This window comes from Haliotis rufescens, unplaced genomic scaffold (assembly GCF_023055435.1).
Source record: "Haliotis rufescens isolate VD_foot unplaced genomic scaffold, xgHalRufe1.0.p SCAF_1, whole genome shotgun sequence".
Classification (NCBI taxonomy): domain Eukaryota; kingdom Metazoa; phylum Mollusca; class Gastropoda; order Lepetellida; family Haliotidae; genus Haliotis; species Haliotis rufescens.
Genome location: NW_025963779.1, coordinates 70,613,550 through 70,632,420, shown reverse-complemented (window position 1 = coordinate 70,632,420; position 18,871 = coordinate 70,613,550). Strand labels below are relative to the sequence as shown.

Here is an 18,871-nt window from a genome sequence, read left to right as displayed (position 1 = left end):
CCTTTGTGCAATGCATGTTGCAGGACGATAATGCCCGCCAACATAAAGCAACAGACGCTGAGGCAATATAACACTGCTGTACTGCCATGGTCGACTGTTTCCCCTGACCTCTTCCACACAGAACACCTCTCGGGTGAGGTGAAACGACGACAACGAAGGGATCAAAACCAGCCGGTTAAGCTTGCTCATTTGGGAAAATCTTTTGGTTGACATTTAGAACAACATCCCAAAGGCTTTTTTCAATCACCTGGTGTCTTTTATGCGCCGCCGCTGACTCCCCTGTATCAAGGGAAATGGTTGTCACACCCGATAACTGACTTTGTTAATTGAGTTGTTACACAACCCCTCTCGTTGGGCGTGGCGCTCTGTCTCCTGTTACCATGTATGAGTTTTGTCAATGAATTTGTTATGACAAAACATTGATCAGACGAATGACCAATTTATTTAATAGCATGACATTTACACTGCTTTATGTGAAGCACAGTTACTTTTTCCGTTAGTATATGTCATGGGCCTATGGCGTGAGTGAGTGAGTGAGTGAGTGCGTGAGGGAGTGAGTGAGTGAGTGAGTGAGAGTGATTTATACACAGATATATTCTTTTCTAGAAACTCTATCATCTTATCAATAATCATATTTTCTGACAGTCATAGAAATAGCTGGTGGTGATGTGAAACAGGAAGTAACTTCGCTTTCAAGATTATGCAACGAGCATGCAAGTGTGTGTGTTGCTGCTAACTACCCACTGAGATACTATACCGCGGTTTTAACATGAATATCCCACTCAGACACAGTATACTGGCACCATGCCTACCAGTTTTTGTTTTATCCCGAGAAGAGCTCCATGCAAGGTAACAACAAGTGTATTATCTTTTGGTATGACGCACCCGGGGATCGAATCTATACCTAGTGATGCTTATCCTCTTATCCCGAGAAGGCTTTGAATGTTGTAACCTTGATCAAGCAAGATTTTAAAGGGCCTCATACGACTCTAGCTCAAAAGTTGTTTGATCAAGGTTACATCATTTAAGGAAAATTATAACAATGGATCACTGAAAATTTCACTAGGGGTTAGTTAAAAGGTTAAGTATGTAGCAGCCACAACTTACACAACATTAATATATATGTGTTTGTTGTTAACGCCGCACAACAATACTAATGCTATGCGACGGTTGAATCTTTACTGGCAATCCAGTAACACAGGAGCTCGTTTATGATTTTGTTGAAACTATAAATGATAGGTTACCTTTGAATTACTTCCTCAGCTTACATACTTAAGAAATACGTTAGTTTCGCAACACAGTGGAGGGAAATGGTGTCTCGGCCAAAACGCCGTTTCTTTCTGTCAGGTGAGCTAACAAAAGGAACGTTACCATGACAGTTGTCTCCCTCCCAGCCTTCAGCACAGGTAAGACAGTGTCCTGTTCCGTCACAGCTGCCGCACCTGGGGGAACACCTGCTGCTACAGTTCTCTCCATAGTAGTTCTCCTCACATTCCAGACATGCAGCATCAACTCTATCACACCTGGCACAGTGTGACGGACATCTGCTGTTACACTGAGGCCCCCACCAGCCGTCCTTACATCCGTGTGTACAGTTTCCCGAGTCACGGAAACATTCTGTCTTTAAGCAGTTTTCATTACAGGTTCGATTACAGCGGTGTCCATAGCTACCCGGTTTACATCCATATAGGCAGGCTCCATCAGTTATGTTGCATGTACCATTCAGACATGTGTTGCAAGATTTGCCACATGTTCCCCCGTACCAGTTAGCATTGCATGAGATACATGTATTTTCAGATTGGTGACAACTCGAACATTTATCTGGACACCGGGTGTCGCAGTGTGGACCTTTATAGCCAGGTTTGCATCCTGTACAGTTAGCTCCATGTTGTTCACAGGCATCTGTGGCACAATGGTGTGGACATGGTGTGTCACAGTTAGATCCGCTGTAGCCAACTGTACACTTGACACATCTACCATCATTTTGTTCGCATGTCTTCGAATCACAATTACGTGGACATGGTGTGGTACAGTTAGAACCCATGGAACTATTCTGACAGTGTGAACATGCACCATTAGTTCTGTCACACAATTCTGAAGCACAGTTTCCGGGACATCTGATGTCACATCTGCCACCATACCACCCACCAGTACATCCCTCGTCACACTCGCCTGTGTTCCATCTACATGTACTATTGTGACATTGTTTGTTACATGCGACCTGACACAAGTTACCATAGAAACCAGCCTTGCAACCTTCTGTACAGGTTCCATTAGCCATGCACTTGCTCAGTAAACAGTTTATACAGGAGTGATCGCACATCTTGCCAGACCAACCTTCCTTGCATCCCCTCGAACACGTACCCGTGGTATCGCATACACCACCTTCACATTTAGGTGAGCACTTTGTGTCACACGTTTCTCCATAATGTCCTTCTTTACACATACATTCCCCGGCGGTTTGGTTACAAATACACCCGTCATGTATATGATTACATTTAGGACCCCAGTAGCAGCGTTTACATCCACCATGGCATAGACCAGTCCACCTGCGACAAGTAGACTTACACCCAATGCCGCAGTTCGTATTACAGTCAAGTCCCCACTTGCCATCGGGACACTCTTGCACACAGGAACTGTTGTATGAGTCAGTACGATGTGATACCGGCGGTTTGGCACAGGATTCACAGATTCTCTCAGCTGTGCTGTAGTAACCGTTTGCACAACCTGCACAATTAATGTCGTATTATTAGGAAAGTATTATGAAGCCACTGTAATTGACATTTGCATTTCGAGAGACTGTTTGTGTATACTTATCAAACTCTGTTTTGGGCAGATATTTTATATCAACGAATATCATCAATATATTGTGTTTAGAAGTTAACATAATAGAAATACGAAACAACAACAGCAATCAAGATCTTATCCAAATTATGTACTCTGTATACATAACATTTGATTAAGTTTTGCATGTTAACAAAAGTTAAGGTTAGCTTTAGGAACGAGAAACAGATAAAGGAATAATAGTTCTATGACAAACCTTCTTCTCTGCAAGTGGCACACGTCTTCTCACAGACGACATCAATTCCTGGTTGTGAACAATCCAATTTCTTGCACTGATCCCCAAATGTGTCCACACAAGATTCTAACCAAAGGCAATATATAAGAAGATACTAGTGCGGTGTACACATGTACTGTTACAAAGAAATATTATCTGTATCAACTGTATCACCAGAGGTGTCCTGGGTTACAATTTTGTGGAACATTCTCTGGTTTACAATAACGCCGCCGTTAATGGCAAATTATGGCCCTTGATTAAGTTTTAACTTTTTGGTATCAATGATTCTAATTAATTGCAATATTAGTGTACATCAGGGTGGGCAGAGATCATAAACAAGTGACTCGGATACGATAAAATGCAGACGTACCATATCCTGCTCTGAATGTTGCAATGATCATTAGAAAAGTATTATGAAGAAACCGTAATTGACATTTGCATTGAATACTTATTAAACTCTGTTCCGGGCAGATATTGTATATCAACGAATATCATCAATATATTGTGTTTAGAAGTTAAAATATATAGAAATAAGAAACAACAACAGCATTCAAGATCTTATCCGAATTGTGTTCTCTGTATACATAACATTTGGTTAAGTTGTGCATGTTAACCAAAGTTAAGGTTAACTTAAGGAACGAGAAACAGATAAAGGAATAATAGTTCTATGACAAACCTTCTTCTCGGCAAGTGGCACACGTCTTCGCACAGACGACATCAATTCCTGGTTGTGAACAATCCACTGTCTTGCAGTGATCCCCCAACGTGTCCACACAAGATTCTAGCCAAAGGCAATATATATAGAGGTTATCACGCGAGTGTGTTTGGGGATGGTAAATATCCTGCATTAGGAATAAACATTGTATTTAGCGAGCCTTGGCGAGCTAAATACATAGTGTTTATTCCTAATACAGGATATTTACCATCCCCAAACACACAAGCGTGATAACCTCTTTATCATATAATGTCATTCTTTAATTCTGTGCTTTAAAATCGCTTTCCCTCTCTCACAAACATTACCGAAACATTGCGAGTTTTCCTGGAATGGGCGCATTAATATTTATTACGTCACAGGGTAAGTGATGTGTCAGTAGGTCTGTGATAGTAGCCAATATAGTTCCAACTGAAATCTGTTTCATATACAGTGGCGAAGCAACTTATACGCAAAACAACAGTTGTTTTTAATTGCCTTTCGTGGCAATCCATCGGTCTGTCCGCTAGAGTAACTGCCCTTTGTCAAAGGGAAGCTACTCTAACCCTAGTCTATGAGTCACGGCCACGGTCAGACGTTGTTGACAGTCGGTCTGTCCTTTCATAACGTTTAGAAGTGTAGTCGGATGTACACACAGCGACAAATCGAAACAAGGTAACAGTTCAAACATATTTCGGCCGAATCCAACCATTTTGATTTGTGGAGAAGGTTTCAAGCCACAGAGGTCTACAAGCACAGATTTGGCTACTGATCCCGCTTGGCTAGGCCTCGTGCCCTCGCAAAATTGTTTCGAAATTTATATCTCGAAAGTTGCCAAAACTTATAAAATGCCTTAGCTACGTCACGGTTAGACACTGATTTATTATATTAGACTGTTCGTTGGATAATGAAAGCAATTATCCCTGTAGTTTATCCAGATTCACGATGGTTAATTCTGACTCGATCGCCGAATGACGAGGGCGACGCCATGTTTGTTTATAAACAGTGAAAGTAGTCCTACTTGACCTTTGATATTTGCATCTCTATCCGCATATGACCCCAACGGATATCGTTTTTATCCGTTGGCTTTATCCTGCCGAGAAACCTACCCATTATATGATAAAAGAAGATACTAGTGCGGTGTACACGTGTACTGTTACAAAGAAATATCATCTGTATCAACTGTATCACCAGAGGTGTCCTGGGTTACATTTTTGTGGAACATTCTCTGGTTTACAATAACGCCGCCGTTAATGGCAAATTATGGCCCTTGATTAAGTTTTAACTTTTTGGTATCATTCATTCCGATTAATTGCTATGTTGGTTTACATTAAGGTGGGTAGACAAGTGACTCGGATACGATAAAATGCAGACGTACCAGATCCTGCTCTGAGTGTTGGAATGATCACGATCCAGCAATATGCAAGCAGCCGTGTCTGGAACAGAGAGACAATGCGGGAAATAAGGTCACATGACAGTAACCACACTGCTGAATTGAATAACCGCTCCCTTCTAGTACAGCTGAAAATGTTCTCGTCTATATGAAAACGTGATGATTGTGATGATGGAAGCTTGTTTTCCTATATTTTTAATTTTTAATTTATATAAAATGCTGGTAACATGACCAAGGAGCTGTGTTAAAAATAAATGGATACAAAGCTAGTTTGGATTTATAATGTTATTCATTAGGAATAGAACTGTCATAGTTTGTTCCATCACCAAGTTTTGTCTCTGCTTTGTATACACAAATCGCATGAGGAATATGTCAATTTAGAATGGCAAATGATGAAAAACAGCCAGCCTTCATACAACTTCCTTTCAACATATTGATTTGTACTCTAGAGCGTGGGGGCACGGGTGGCCCAGTCGTCTAAGGCGCCGCGATTCGCTGTGCAGAGTTGCGTCCTTTGGGCACACCAGAAACCTATGATTATGTTTCTAGGTTTGTCAGCACCATACCCGTGCTCGTGGGTTTCACCGAAGTGGTAAACGTCTGAGACCTGCATCACTTCGGGCTTTCCTCCCACATTAAGCTGACACGCCGTGATATAACTGGATTACTGTTAAAAGCCGCGTTAAACCCAACTCACTCACTCACTCACTCACTCACTCACTCACTCTAGAGCGTATATCTCATACGACAATTACCCCTATTACATTCCACAGACCTTCCCCTTCTCAGCTCTATCATCCTTAACTCATCTCATTCTCAACTCAAAATTAGGAGATATGAAGGCTCTGAGGTTTCTGTTACAGAGTTGTTTTATTTAATCTTTGGTACATATATGTCAAATGCAATCCCCTTCGGTGTGGTTGGATAGTTACCCTTTCGCAAACACCTTGTATCTTCACTATATTTCACAGTGATTCATAAATCATGCTTATGATATCGTCGGAATCGTACAATTAACTCTTTTCCCCTTATTATAACAATGGTTTTGTCGCGTATATTTATTTATATGTTAATCTAACTGACATTCTACTGTTTCTCAATGTACGAAACACCAAACAGTGTGAGGGTTCCTTTTGTTGTGAAACGTAGATTTCAACACTGTTTCTATACATTCAAATTGCTATTGTTTGCATTTATATAATTCATATCTATATGATTATGTTATATACGTGACTATATATTACCTCCATGGTCCCTCTCCGTCCGAGATCACGTGTATCCTCTCCCTCTCTTGTGAGTTTAGTCGTCACTGTGACTAGGTCGGTTTAGAAACAGTCTCCCCTCATGGTGTGTACATCACACTGCACTACAGTCGTTAGAATGAATCATAATTTCTATTTCCTGTTCACTCAGATTCGGTAATAGAACCACATCTGTACCCGGACATAATATGGGTTTACCCCAACTATTTATAGCTACGCATGCGTTATAATTCCGTTTAACATATTACCTCTGAAATACATGTTTATATGCACCTGTTAGTAATTTACATGAAACAATGAGATCGAACTTTAATGCTTTGCTATATACAATAATTATAACACACATGTCGTACGTTACACTGTCTGTATAAACAGTCAAGGCCCCAACAATCCTTAAACTTCATACTGCAGTATTAGCAGGTACAACAAATTAACATTTTGCCTTTTCTACGTACACACTAACGCGCGCACGCACGCGCATATACCTACATACCATACACCATAGAGGGTAACAAGTACCATTTTTACGTCTTTTGGCATGATCAAACCACCGACCTTACGTCCTCCGGGAAAACGTTCTGTCCGCAAAATCGTCCACGGATGCGGTCGAATGCCGCCGAAAGTTAGAGAGTGACACTATTCGCAGTCGAAGGAATCTAAATACTTCGCTATCAGACTACTGGGGCAAACTCAACAGACATTTGGTGGCTCAAAACTATAGGCCACGGAGGCGGTCTCACAAACAAATGTATGTATATTCTAGGGTATTAAAGAAAACGGATAACGTACAACACTGTCAGAAATGCTATGATACAATATGTTTCGATATTCTTGCCAAATTTATATTTGGACAAATTGTCGTCATATTTTATAATAAACTTACGAGTCCACACAATTTGATGGAATTTAGTCACCAATTCAATTAATATTATTAGAAACAACATAAAATAACAACAATAGTAAACAAATAAAAGCATTAAACACTTTACAAAGATACAGCAAGATAGATGTTTTTGAGCAGCAGTAGATAATAGAACTGTTTGTTTATCCAACGATACGTGCAGGTGACTGAGTGCTCAGCGATTAACCTATGAGACACGAATAACTACAAATTACTTATGACTTAAGTTTGTAGATCTTGGTGAGGTGTTTTCAAAAATATTTCACAATGTACAGATAAGCTTTAAGATTTCAGTTTTTTATATTACCCATTAGTTTTTGTCTCAGGAAATGTAAAAACATGTGGATGTCTGTCTCAGATGTAGAAATCAGCTCAATGAATCTGTTCCTGGAGCGACATCACATGAACTAGTATCGAATTTGTATATACCATTCAGCGCCATTTTTCAATGTCGGCTTCTCGTTCTTACACCGGATTCAACATGTCCTCGACACGCATGCCAACCTTATACTCCAATAGAGTCTGCATATTCACGGGAAGTATTTGAGGCAAATATCATGTAGCATTTGATGAAAAAGAAGACCCCCACCCCCACCTCCCCTCCCAAAACAATAATAATAGTTGATAATATACAAACAGCCTCGCTGAGACCCATATAAAGCCAGACCGAATTATTCCGTGGTCTGTTTGTAATAGTTATCTAAACTGGCTATGGGACTTATGGGTTAACATGTAACATTTGGCCCACTTGTTATCAAAATATCTTGTTGGTTGTTCAGTTTGTGTTTTATTTACACCGTGTAATGCATGACATTTGTTTGGAAGTTTACAGCAATAATAAGAGGGAGACAGTACCGCTCATTGTTAATGCACAAGCAGTGTAAGGGAGAGAACCGCACAAGATCCAAAATCATGAATGACTGTTTGTTGTTGTCTGAGTAAAGCCTTGCATGATAATTACTGTTGTGTGTTGTTTGAATTAGATGTTTATCAGCCGGAAAGTATTTTATTTTACATAAAGGTATAATATCTCTATATAAGTGCAGGGTTGAGAAAAACAGACATGAAGTTAAAATATAACAAATGTGAATATTACAAAATACAAATTGTTTCAAATATAATCTCTTTGACAAATATGTAAGAGGAAGGAGAGAAATACTGTACTATAACAAACCCATACTGTTATACCAATGTTTATCATGTATATATATATGCCACTTCCATATAGTAACTGAGTGTGAGGTACATTTACACATAACTTTAAGTCGATCGCTTTGCCTGAGTAACACGGAAGTCGAGACTGCCTCCTTCATCTGATAAAGAATTCAAAGCTGACACATTATTCCTGGATGGATGGATGTCATTGGTCAGAATAGATATTCATGTAATAGTATTTACATGTGAGTAACAACTAACAAATAACAGAAAGTGACATATAGTCATGGATCAGTTATGGTGTGCTGACAACAAATGGGGTTTGAACAGTTCTCGGTAAAAACTAGGATCTTTTCAACCCCCTGTTCAAACCACTGTCATTTGGTACAAAATATCGTTTTGTTTACAGATTAGGCATCCTTTAGAATTGAGGACAGTTGGTATGAAGGTTTTTTCTAAAGTATTTCCATTTGATATCACGTGTAAAAATAGATCACGGTGAAAAGGAAGTCAACACCACAGACACAGCCATGCTGAATGGAAATACAATGTAAGGGAGATAACTGTATACATACCACGTAATGAAGCATACAATGCTGTCTTTCACATTTGACACAACACATTAAGAAGAAAGAAAACACATATTGTAATTCAATGCAATCAAATATGTTTTAGAGTTTTACTAATTCAAAGTTTACATACAGCAGTGCTGAAACATATTTTAATCAAATCCTAATATAAACTTCAGGTATAAGATATAGATGTAGATATTAGCTGTGTATACCATACGGCTTCCCCGGCTGGCCCCGTCTCACAGCGTCTCTGGTCTGTAACATCAACTGTATCATACCACCCGTCACCTTCATCTGCACCAGCCGTTGGGTCAGCTTCGTCCTGAATCCTTTCATAATGTCGGTAACCACAATCACGTGACCCACCAAGCTCTTCCAGAGAGACGTTATAGCATCTTGTTTCCATGGCAGTGTCGAGTTAGTGTCGACATTACTATGATGTAGTGTATCATGGTGAAGATGTATTTGCCTTTTGGTAACCGAGAGGTCATCCCCTCAACATAGGTAGATTGCTGAGCTGACTTCAACCAAACCAAACGGTTCGAATACAGGGCACAGCACATGTATGAATCATAGTTAAACTTTAATGGAATATCTGAATGAAATAGTCACTCAAGCATTATTTCTTATCGTTAAGTCATAAACGGCATCCGTTACTTGTCCCAACTGGAGAGAATGACGTCATCCCATCCTTTCCTGAAGAATCCACACATTTAGATTGGCTAAAGCTTCTATATTTCACGTTGAAAACGCACAATACATATACACAGGGTGGACTACATGTCCATTATGGACCTGGAAACCGGCAATAATCGTGTCTCTTAATTTGAATATTATGTTATTCCCTTCCAACATGAACCTCTTGTCCGATGTACATTTAGTTATGGAGGAGTACGGAAATATACTTAACTAAACTTTATATAGGTATTTAAATACCCAGCATCACTTAATGAAGTAATCGATTATAACGCACGTGTATTACTTCTTCAAGTCAACTGGCAAGGTCACCACATTTGTAACATGATAGATGTTTGATATGACAAATCTTCCTCGACACTGCACAACAGGATGTGCAAGTGTGTGTTTAACAGTGAAGTAGTAATGTTGATTGTTAATATTTTTGGAACGTGTTTTCATTTATATCAACAATAATCGTTTGTTCCACGTTTTGTAAATCCATGCATGTGGTCAAATCACGCCACGATACTCTTAACAAATTGCCATGCTCGCCTGTATAGATGTTAATTTGTTTAACCATTCGAAATTATAATAAAGTTTGACAAAGTAAAATGAAGACGAAGCAAAATGTTTATTCTCTTGAATCACTCAAACAATAACACAGAAAGCTATAAGTGAGTAAATAAACTACATATTTTATGTACAGATATTCACATTAACAGCGCTCCTTTAATTTACTGTAAATGTTTATGAATGACTGAGTAAGCGAAGCTGGGTTTAACGCTGTTTTGATACGTCTTTCAATTATATCATGATGTCAGCTTCATGTGGGAGAAAAGATCGAAGTGATGCAGGTCTAAGACGTTTACCACATTGGTGAAACCCATGAACACTGATATGGTGCTGACAAATTTAGAAACATAATTTCAAAGAACAGTGTCATCCTTTCATGTATCCACCAGAATTGGAAATATAATAAACAACTTGAGTCTAGCTCGTCAGTTTCTTACTCAGGGCTTTGCACAGATTGTCCCATGTAGGGAATTAAACCCAGGCATTTGCAGGGACGGGCGAAACCTTTTACTACTAGGCTACACAGATGGAGGATTAAATGTATTAATCATGACTTCTAACAGTCAATTACGCTTCTTTCCATAATACGCGTATGTAACTGCACTGAAATGGTAAGATTTTCCAGAAGAACATGATGTAATTGATCAGACTGTCTCTCCTCAGTACAGAGACGTGTAACCCGTGCAAGGGGAAGCCTGTCTCAGCTGCTCGTAGCCTCTGTCTTCCAACGATACTGCAGCATCTGGGATTGTTGCATACTGAGATCCAGTACTGTCTCGTGGTTCAGCCAACTCATGCAGTGACACATCATCAACTGATGAGTAAATATTGTCCTCAAAACGGGGGGAGAGGAACACCACTCTTGTCCTTTTAGAAACGCTGAAAAAAATATCGAAATTTTAAAACTTATTTTGGCATATCATCAAATATTGTCTAAATTGAAATTTTTGAAACATTTGGAAAAGGGTTCAACCTTAATCATGTCGACGATGAATTACCCTAAGATACAGGCGCGATAAACACTTTATTATGCAAATATTGGCGTACTAAGTTCTTCAACAGTCGTATCAGGATATATTAATTGGAGGGTGTTCATTAAATCGGATGTGACAAACTATTGCCCTGAAACAGTAACGCGAATATAAGCAGTTCATCATTTTCAGGGGAAACAGTAATAGTTTAAAAACAAGATTCCTTGTTATGAACAAACATGATTAAATCATGTCTTGAATGAGAAAACGTTTTATAGAGCAATGTTAATGATAGAGCACACGAGGCGATACAATTAACAACTGACAAACATACCAATTACAACATAATGAACACCATAACAATTACTCAGTCGGTAGGGAATCGTCAAGTCAAAATAGTATATGTATGTGACCGCACCGCAACACAGCGATATTGGTGTAATGAACGAACACAAATATAGTTCATCTGTTTCGTTGAGGATATATTTAACATTAACCCAATCGCCGTTGCCTTTGGATGCCTTAACTGTTATCATTCACATGCTTTCAGTTTCTTTTTCCCAACAGCATCCTCAAGTATCCACTATATTATATGTATGATAAATCCCTTGGACCCTTTCGCCAGCAGGGGCGGTCGGGTAACCTTGTGGTTAAAGCGTTTGTTCGTCACGCCGAAGACCCGGGTTCGATTCCCGACATGGGTACAATGTGTGAAGCCCATTTCTGGTGTCCCCCGCCGTGATATTGCTGGAATATTGCTAAAAGCGGCGTAAAACCATACTCACTCACTTTCGCCAACATGGCTTCGTTTTGAAGGGCATTCGAGAGACACGCTGCTAATAATAGCCGTCCAATCAGATTTTAGAAACAGCCATGGAATATCTCATATATATTGTGGTCGTTGTTTATTTCTTAAATTGGACAATAGAGGATGTTAATTCAGATATTAATCCTATATTGTCACTGTAAGGATCCGGACTTACATCTTAATGGTCATGGCCACAATGATAAGCAGCAGAATTGCAACTACAGAGGTCCATATTAGTGTTGATGGCTGCAGACTCTTCGACGCTGAAATATGATACAAAAGAGATAGATCAATGGCACGGAACTTACAAAAGTTCTATTCATGTTCATATATTAAGATGTATTTGAAACTATGATTTTTCACTGGGAAATGTTGTCAAAATGTCTAACTGTTTGTCTTTGCCTATTATGTCGAAGGTCTACGTTTAGTGAGTTATTCTATGCTTTTTAAGATTTATTCCGCCGGTAAATAATAATTCATTTCATATGTCATAATTCTAACGTCATTTATTGACTTGTACAATCATGATGTCCCCCTTGTGTGTATTGTAATCGATCAAAATAACTGTGTTTCATATAACGTTTAATGAAAATATATTTATTCTGATATTAGATAATGCTTCTCTTATTACATAGAAGACATCTCCTCGACTTTAAGGTCGTGATTCCTAATTTGCACGTACATGTTCATGCACGGCGCACAATTTCGATGTTTGCGTATTTGTTGGGAGCAAGATACTCTCACACGTGGATTTTTAATGTGAACAGCATACAGTGATGGTTTAGCTGTCAGGTGCTAAAAAACAACAACTTTTGTTTACTGTAAATAACGTTTACGCAATGCCAATACTTGTTTAAAACTAACGTCAACGCGGCGTGGGTTTGCTGCCAGGCATTTTAACATCGAAACACAATATATTCTCTTTGGAGACGTAATCTACTGCGGGGCAACTTGCCACGGGCCGGTCGACCAGGTATGACGTCACGTCACAAAGATAACCATATTCGATTGGTGCGTTTTCGGAATCGATACCAAACTGCCACTTTAACAACTCCGACAATTCCTGGATTGAGACCAATTAGTGGCAGAACTGTGCGCAACCCGTTGAGGGATCACAACATCCTGCTCCGACGTCCCAGAAACAGCCAAATTGTGGATTCACGTCACCGTCAGGCACGTCTTGCTTAGTGTAGACAGCCTCAAAAGCTTCATAAGACAGGACTGGGACAGCATACTGTTCACAGCGGAGTCCATGTTTCATCTGGACAGCTATGATGGTCGTGCAAGGGTCTGCAGGCGTCCAGGAGAACGTTTTAGCAACGCTTGCGTTACTCAACGTCGTCAGTTTTAGAATTGTAATGGTATGGAGTGGCATCACAACTCATGGGAGAACACAAGTCAACTCTGAATGGCGTAAGGACCTTTGTGCAAATGCATTGACATAACGTCATGTTGCAGGAGGATAATGCCCGCCAACGTAATGCAACAGACGTTGAGGCAGTATAACACTGCTGTACTGCCATGGCCGACTGTTTCCCCTGACCTCTTCCACACAGAACACCTCTCGGGTGTGGTGAAACGACGGCGACGAAGGGATCAAAACCAGCCGGTAATGCTTGATCATTTGGGAAAATTTTTTGGTTGACATTTAGAACAACATCCCAAAGGCTTTTTTTCAATCACCTGGTGTTTTTTATGCGCCGCCGCTGACTCCCCTGTATCAAGGGAAACAGTTGTCACATCCGATAACTGACTTGGTTAATTGAGTTGTTACACAACCCCTCTCGTTGGGCGTGGCGCTCTGTCTCCTGTTACCATGTATGAGTTTTGTCAATGAATTTGTTATGACAAAACATTGATCAGACGAATGACCAAATATTTGTTTAATTACATGACATTTACACGGCTTTATATGAAGCACAGTTACTTTTTCCGTTGGTATATATTGTGGCCCTATGGCGTGAGTGATTTATACACAGATATATTCTCTTCTAGAAACTCTATCATCTTATCAATAATCATATTTTCTGACAGTCAAGACTGATAACGTATAATATTGTGTTTTGTTCCTCCATAGAAATAGCTAGTGGTGGTGTGAAACAGGAAGGAACTTCGCTTTCAAGATTATTGCAACGACCATGTAAGTGTGTGTGTTGCTGCTAATACTACCCACTGAGATATTATACCGCGGTTTTAACATGAATATCCCACTCAGACACAGTATACTGGCACCATGCCTACCAGTTTTTGTTTTATCCCGAGACGAGCTCCATGCAGGGTAACAACAAGTGTATTATCTTTTGGTATGACGCACCCGGGGGATCGAATCTATACTTAGTAATGCTTATCCTCTTATCCCGAGAAGGCTTTGAATGTTGTAACCTTGATCAAGCAAGATTTAAAAGGGCCTCATACGACTCTTGCTGAAAAAATGTTTGATCAAGATTACAACATTTAAGTGAGTGAGTGAGTTGGGTTTAACGCCGCATTAACAATATTCCAGTTATATCGCGGCGTGTCAGCTTAATGTGGGAGGAAAGCCCGAAGTGATGCAGGTCTCAGACGTTTACCACTTCGGTGAAACCCACGAGCACGGGTATGGTGCTGACAAACCTAGAAACATAATCGGGGCGAACCGGGATTCGAACCCACAATCATAGGTTTCTGGCGTGCCCAAGGGACGCACCTCTGCACAGCGAATCGCGGCGCCTTAGACGACTGGGCCACCCGTGCCACCTACAACATTTAAGGAACATTATGACAATTGATCACTGAAAAATTCACCAGGGGTTAGTTAAAAGGTATGTAGCAGCCGCAACTTACACAACATAAAAATGTTAGTGTTTGTTTGTTGTTAACGCCGCACAACAATACTAATGCTATGCGACGGTTGAATCTTTGCTAGGCAATCCAGTAACACAGGAGCTCGTTCATGATTTTGTTGAAACTATAAATGATAGGTTACCTTTGAATTACTTCCGCAGCTTACACATAAAGACACATACTTAAGAAATACGTTAGTTTTGCAACACAGTGGAGGGAAATGGTGTCTCGGCCCAAACGCCGTTTCCTTCTGTCAGGTGAGCTAACAAAAGGAACGTTACCATGACAGTTGTCTCCCTCCCAGCCTTCAGCACAGGTAAGACAGTGTCCTGTTCTGTTACAGCTGCCGCACCTGGGTGAACACCTGCTGCTACAGTTCTCTCCATAGTAGTTCTCCTCACATTCCAGACATGCAGCATCAACTCTATCACACCTGGCACAGTGTGACGGACATCTGCTGTTACACTGAGGCCCCCACCAGCCGTCCTTACATCCGTGTGTACAGTTTCCCGAGTCACGGAAACATTCTGTCTTTAAGCAGTTTTCATTACAGGTTCTATTACAGCGGTGTCCATAGCTACCAGGTTTACATCCATATAGGCAGGCTCCATCATTTATGTTGCATGTACCATTCAGACATGTGTTGCAAGATTTGCCACATGTTCCCCCGTACCAGTTAGCATTGCATGAGATACATGTATTTTCAGATTGGTGACAACTCGAACATTTATCTGGACACCGGGTGTCGCAGTGTGGACCTTTATAGCCAGGTTTGCATCCTGTGCAGGAAGCTCCATGTTGTTCACAGGCATCTGTGGCACACTGGTCTGGACAAGGTGTGTTACAGTGAGATCCGCTGTAGCCAACTTTACACTTGACACACGAACCGTCCTTTTGTTTGCATGTCTTCGTACCACAATTATGTGGACATGGTGTGTTACAGTTAGAACCCATGAAACTATTCTTACAGTGTGAACATGCACCATCAGTTCTGTTACACAATTCTGAAGCACAGTTTCCTGGACATCTGATGTCACATCTGCCACTATACCACCCAGCAGTACATCCCTCGTCACACTCGCCTGTGTTCCATCTACATATAATATTGTTACAGTGTTCATTACATGCGACCTGACACAAGTTACCATAGAAACCAGCCTTGCAACCATGTGTACAGGTTCCATCAGCCATGCACTTGCTCAGTAAACAGTTTACACAGGAGTGATCGCACATCTTGCCAGACCAACCTTCCTTGCATCCGCTCGAACACGTACCTGTGGTATCGCATACATCGCCTCCACATTGAGATGAGCACTGTGAGTAACACGTTTCTCCATAACGTCCTTTTTTACACATACATTCCCCGGTGGTTTGGTCACAGTTACACCCGTCATGTATATGATTACATTTAGGACCCCAGTAGCAGCGTTTACATTCACCATGGCATAGACCAGTCCACCTGCAACAAGTAGACGTACACCCAATGCCGCAGTTTGTATTACAGTCAAGTCCCCACTTGCCATCGGGACACTCTTCCAGACAGGAACTGTTGTATGAGTGAGTACGATTTGATACCGATAGCGGCGGATTGGCACAGGATTCACAGATACTCTCAGCTGTCCTGTAGTAACCTTTTGCACAACCTGCACAATTAATGTCGTATTATTAGGAAAGTATTATGAAGAAACTGTAATTGACATTTGCATTGAATACTTATTAAACTCTGTTTTCGGCAGATATTGTATATCAACGAATATCATCAATATATTGTGTTTAGAAGTTAACATATATAGAAATACGAAACAACAACAGCAATCAAGATCTTATCCGAATTGTGTACTCTGTATACATAACATTTGGTTAAGTTGTGCATGTTAACCAAAGTTAAGGTTAACTTAAGGAACGAGAAACAGATAAAGGAATCATAGTTCTATGACAAACCTTCTTCTCGGCAAGTGGCACACGTCTTCGCACAGCTGACATCTATTCCTGGTTGTGAACAATCCAATTTCTTGCACTGATCCCCCAATGTGTCCACACAAGATTCTAGCCAAAGGCAAAATATAAGAAGATACTAGTGCGGTGTACACATGTACTGTTACAAAGAAATATCATCTGTATCAACTGTATCACCAGAGGTGTCCTGGGTTACAATTTTGTGGAACATTCTCTGGTTTACAATGACGACGCCGTTAATGGCAAATTATGGCCCTTGATTAAGTTTTAACTTTTTGGTATCAATGATTCTAATTAATTGCTATATTAGTGTACATCAGGGTGGGCAGAGGTCATAAACAAGTGACTCAGATACGATAAAATGCAGACGTACCAGATCCTGCTATGAATGTTGCAATGATCACGATCCAGCAATATGCAAGCAGCCGTGTCTGGAATAGAGAAACAGTACAGGAAATAACGATACGCTTACCCTTTCGCAATCACCTGGTATCATCACTATATTTGACAATGATTCATAAACGCGTGCAATGAACTTCTTTCTCCTTTTATTATAATATTTTTGTCGCGTATATTTATTTCAGGGATTATATGTTAGTCTAACTGACATGCTACGGTTTGATTGAAAATTGTCCATTCCAATTGTTATTTTTTGCATTCAGATAATTAATATCCATTAGATGATGTTATAAACTTAACTATATATTACCTCCATGTTTCTTCTCCTGTTGAAATCACATGTAGCCTCTCTGCCTCTCTTGTGAATTAAGTCGTCACTGTGATTATGTTGGTTTAGAAACAGCCTTCCCTCATGGTGTGTACATCACATTGCAACACAGCCGTCAGGATGATTCATAATTCTATTTCCCTGTTCACTTAGATTCGACAATAGAACCACCTCTGTACCCGGAAATATGATGGGTTTACCCAAACTATTTATAGCCATGCGTGTGTACATATGAAATACATCAAAATATGCACCAACTTGATGGATCGTCAACGCTTCGTAATATACAATATCAAAAGAATACATCTCGCATGTTAAAATGTCTGTATAAACAGTCGGGGTCCATACCATACATAAGCTTCCTACTGCAGTATTAGCAGCTATAACACATTGACAGTTTGCTTTTCCTTACATTTTCTTTACAATTTTTCTTTAAATTTTTCTAACAATTGATAATATTACCTCAGTCTAATGTAACACATAAAAAGGATCACAGTTGGTGTCCGACGGATTGTTTGTGTGTGTAATTCAGTCTAGGTTGTTCAGAAGGAAGAGATAGTTCATATCAAACTGAAACACAGATACGTAGAGGGAATAAGTTTAATTTAGTCTGAGGTATTTGACAAGGGCAACATGGACAGTTGTGGTCAGATCTCAGTGAAATATCCAAGCTTGCGAGCGTAAGGAAACATTTCTACTTTCACTTGTGTGTACTCACGTGAATGCTCGAATTCCAGTTAAACAGGTGTCTCGCTAAATGACAAATATTTACCAATGAAAGACTCGTTAACATTACTCAACGGAACCTTGGATTGTTAAAGGGCACCTTAATTTCACATATTTTTACTTCGCATCTTTTTCGTTTGTGTTTGGATCACAAATATGAACATTTTGTTTGTTTGTCTGGTCTTTTACGACCCAGTCAGCGATATTCCAGCTATACCACGGCGGCTTGCAACTAATCGATTCTTAACAGACTTATGAACCAGTGGATGACATTATGAACAATATCCCACACTATATGTATGTTCTAGTGCATTCAAAACAAATCGATTAACGTACAATACCGCAGATACAACATTTGTATTTAGTTTTTGTCTAAGTGTCTTCATATTAAAAAATAATTAGCTTACGAATCCACAAATTGATTGATTTTGGCACATAAACAATTATTAACAAAAGCAATAAAACAAAAAACAAACAAAGAAAATCATTAGAAAGATAGATTTTTTAGAAGGAGTAGATAATTTAGCCGTTTGTTAATCTAAACGATTAATAGCGTGCGCGTGACTGCCTGCTTAAA

The 18,871-nt window shown here is 39.9% G+C and overlaps 1 protein-coding gene across 1 annotated transcript in view; it reads right to left on the bottom strand.

Annotated features, from left to right (window-relative positions):
* LOC124119473 (multiple epidermal growth factor-like domains protein 6) overlaps nucleotides 1-17,670 on the bottom strand; it is a 39,046-nt gene extending 21,376 nt beyond the window's left edge. Inside the window, exons 1-6 of the mRNA XM_048381001.1 lie at nucleotides 17,551-17,670; nucleotides 17,215-17,272; nucleotides 16,827-16,931; nucleotides 3,735-3,839; nucleotides 3,041-3,145; nucleotides 1,372-2,727 (exon numbers count right to left, since the gene is read on the bottom strand). Of these exons, the coding sequence (XP_048236958.1) occupies nucleotides 1,372-2,727; nucleotides 3,041-3,145; nucleotides 3,735-3,839; nucleotides 16,827-16,931; nucleotides 17,215-17,272; nucleotides 17,551-17,556 (1,735 nt within the window). The 5' untranslated portion in view covers nucleotides 17,557-17,670. The remainder of the gene's footprint in view (nucleotides 1-1,371; nucleotides 2,728-3,040; nucleotides 3,146-3,734; nucleotides 3,840-16,826; nucleotides 16,932-17,214; nucleotides 17,273-17,550) is intronic.
* Nucleotides 17,671-18,871: the final 1,201 nt, after the last annotated feature.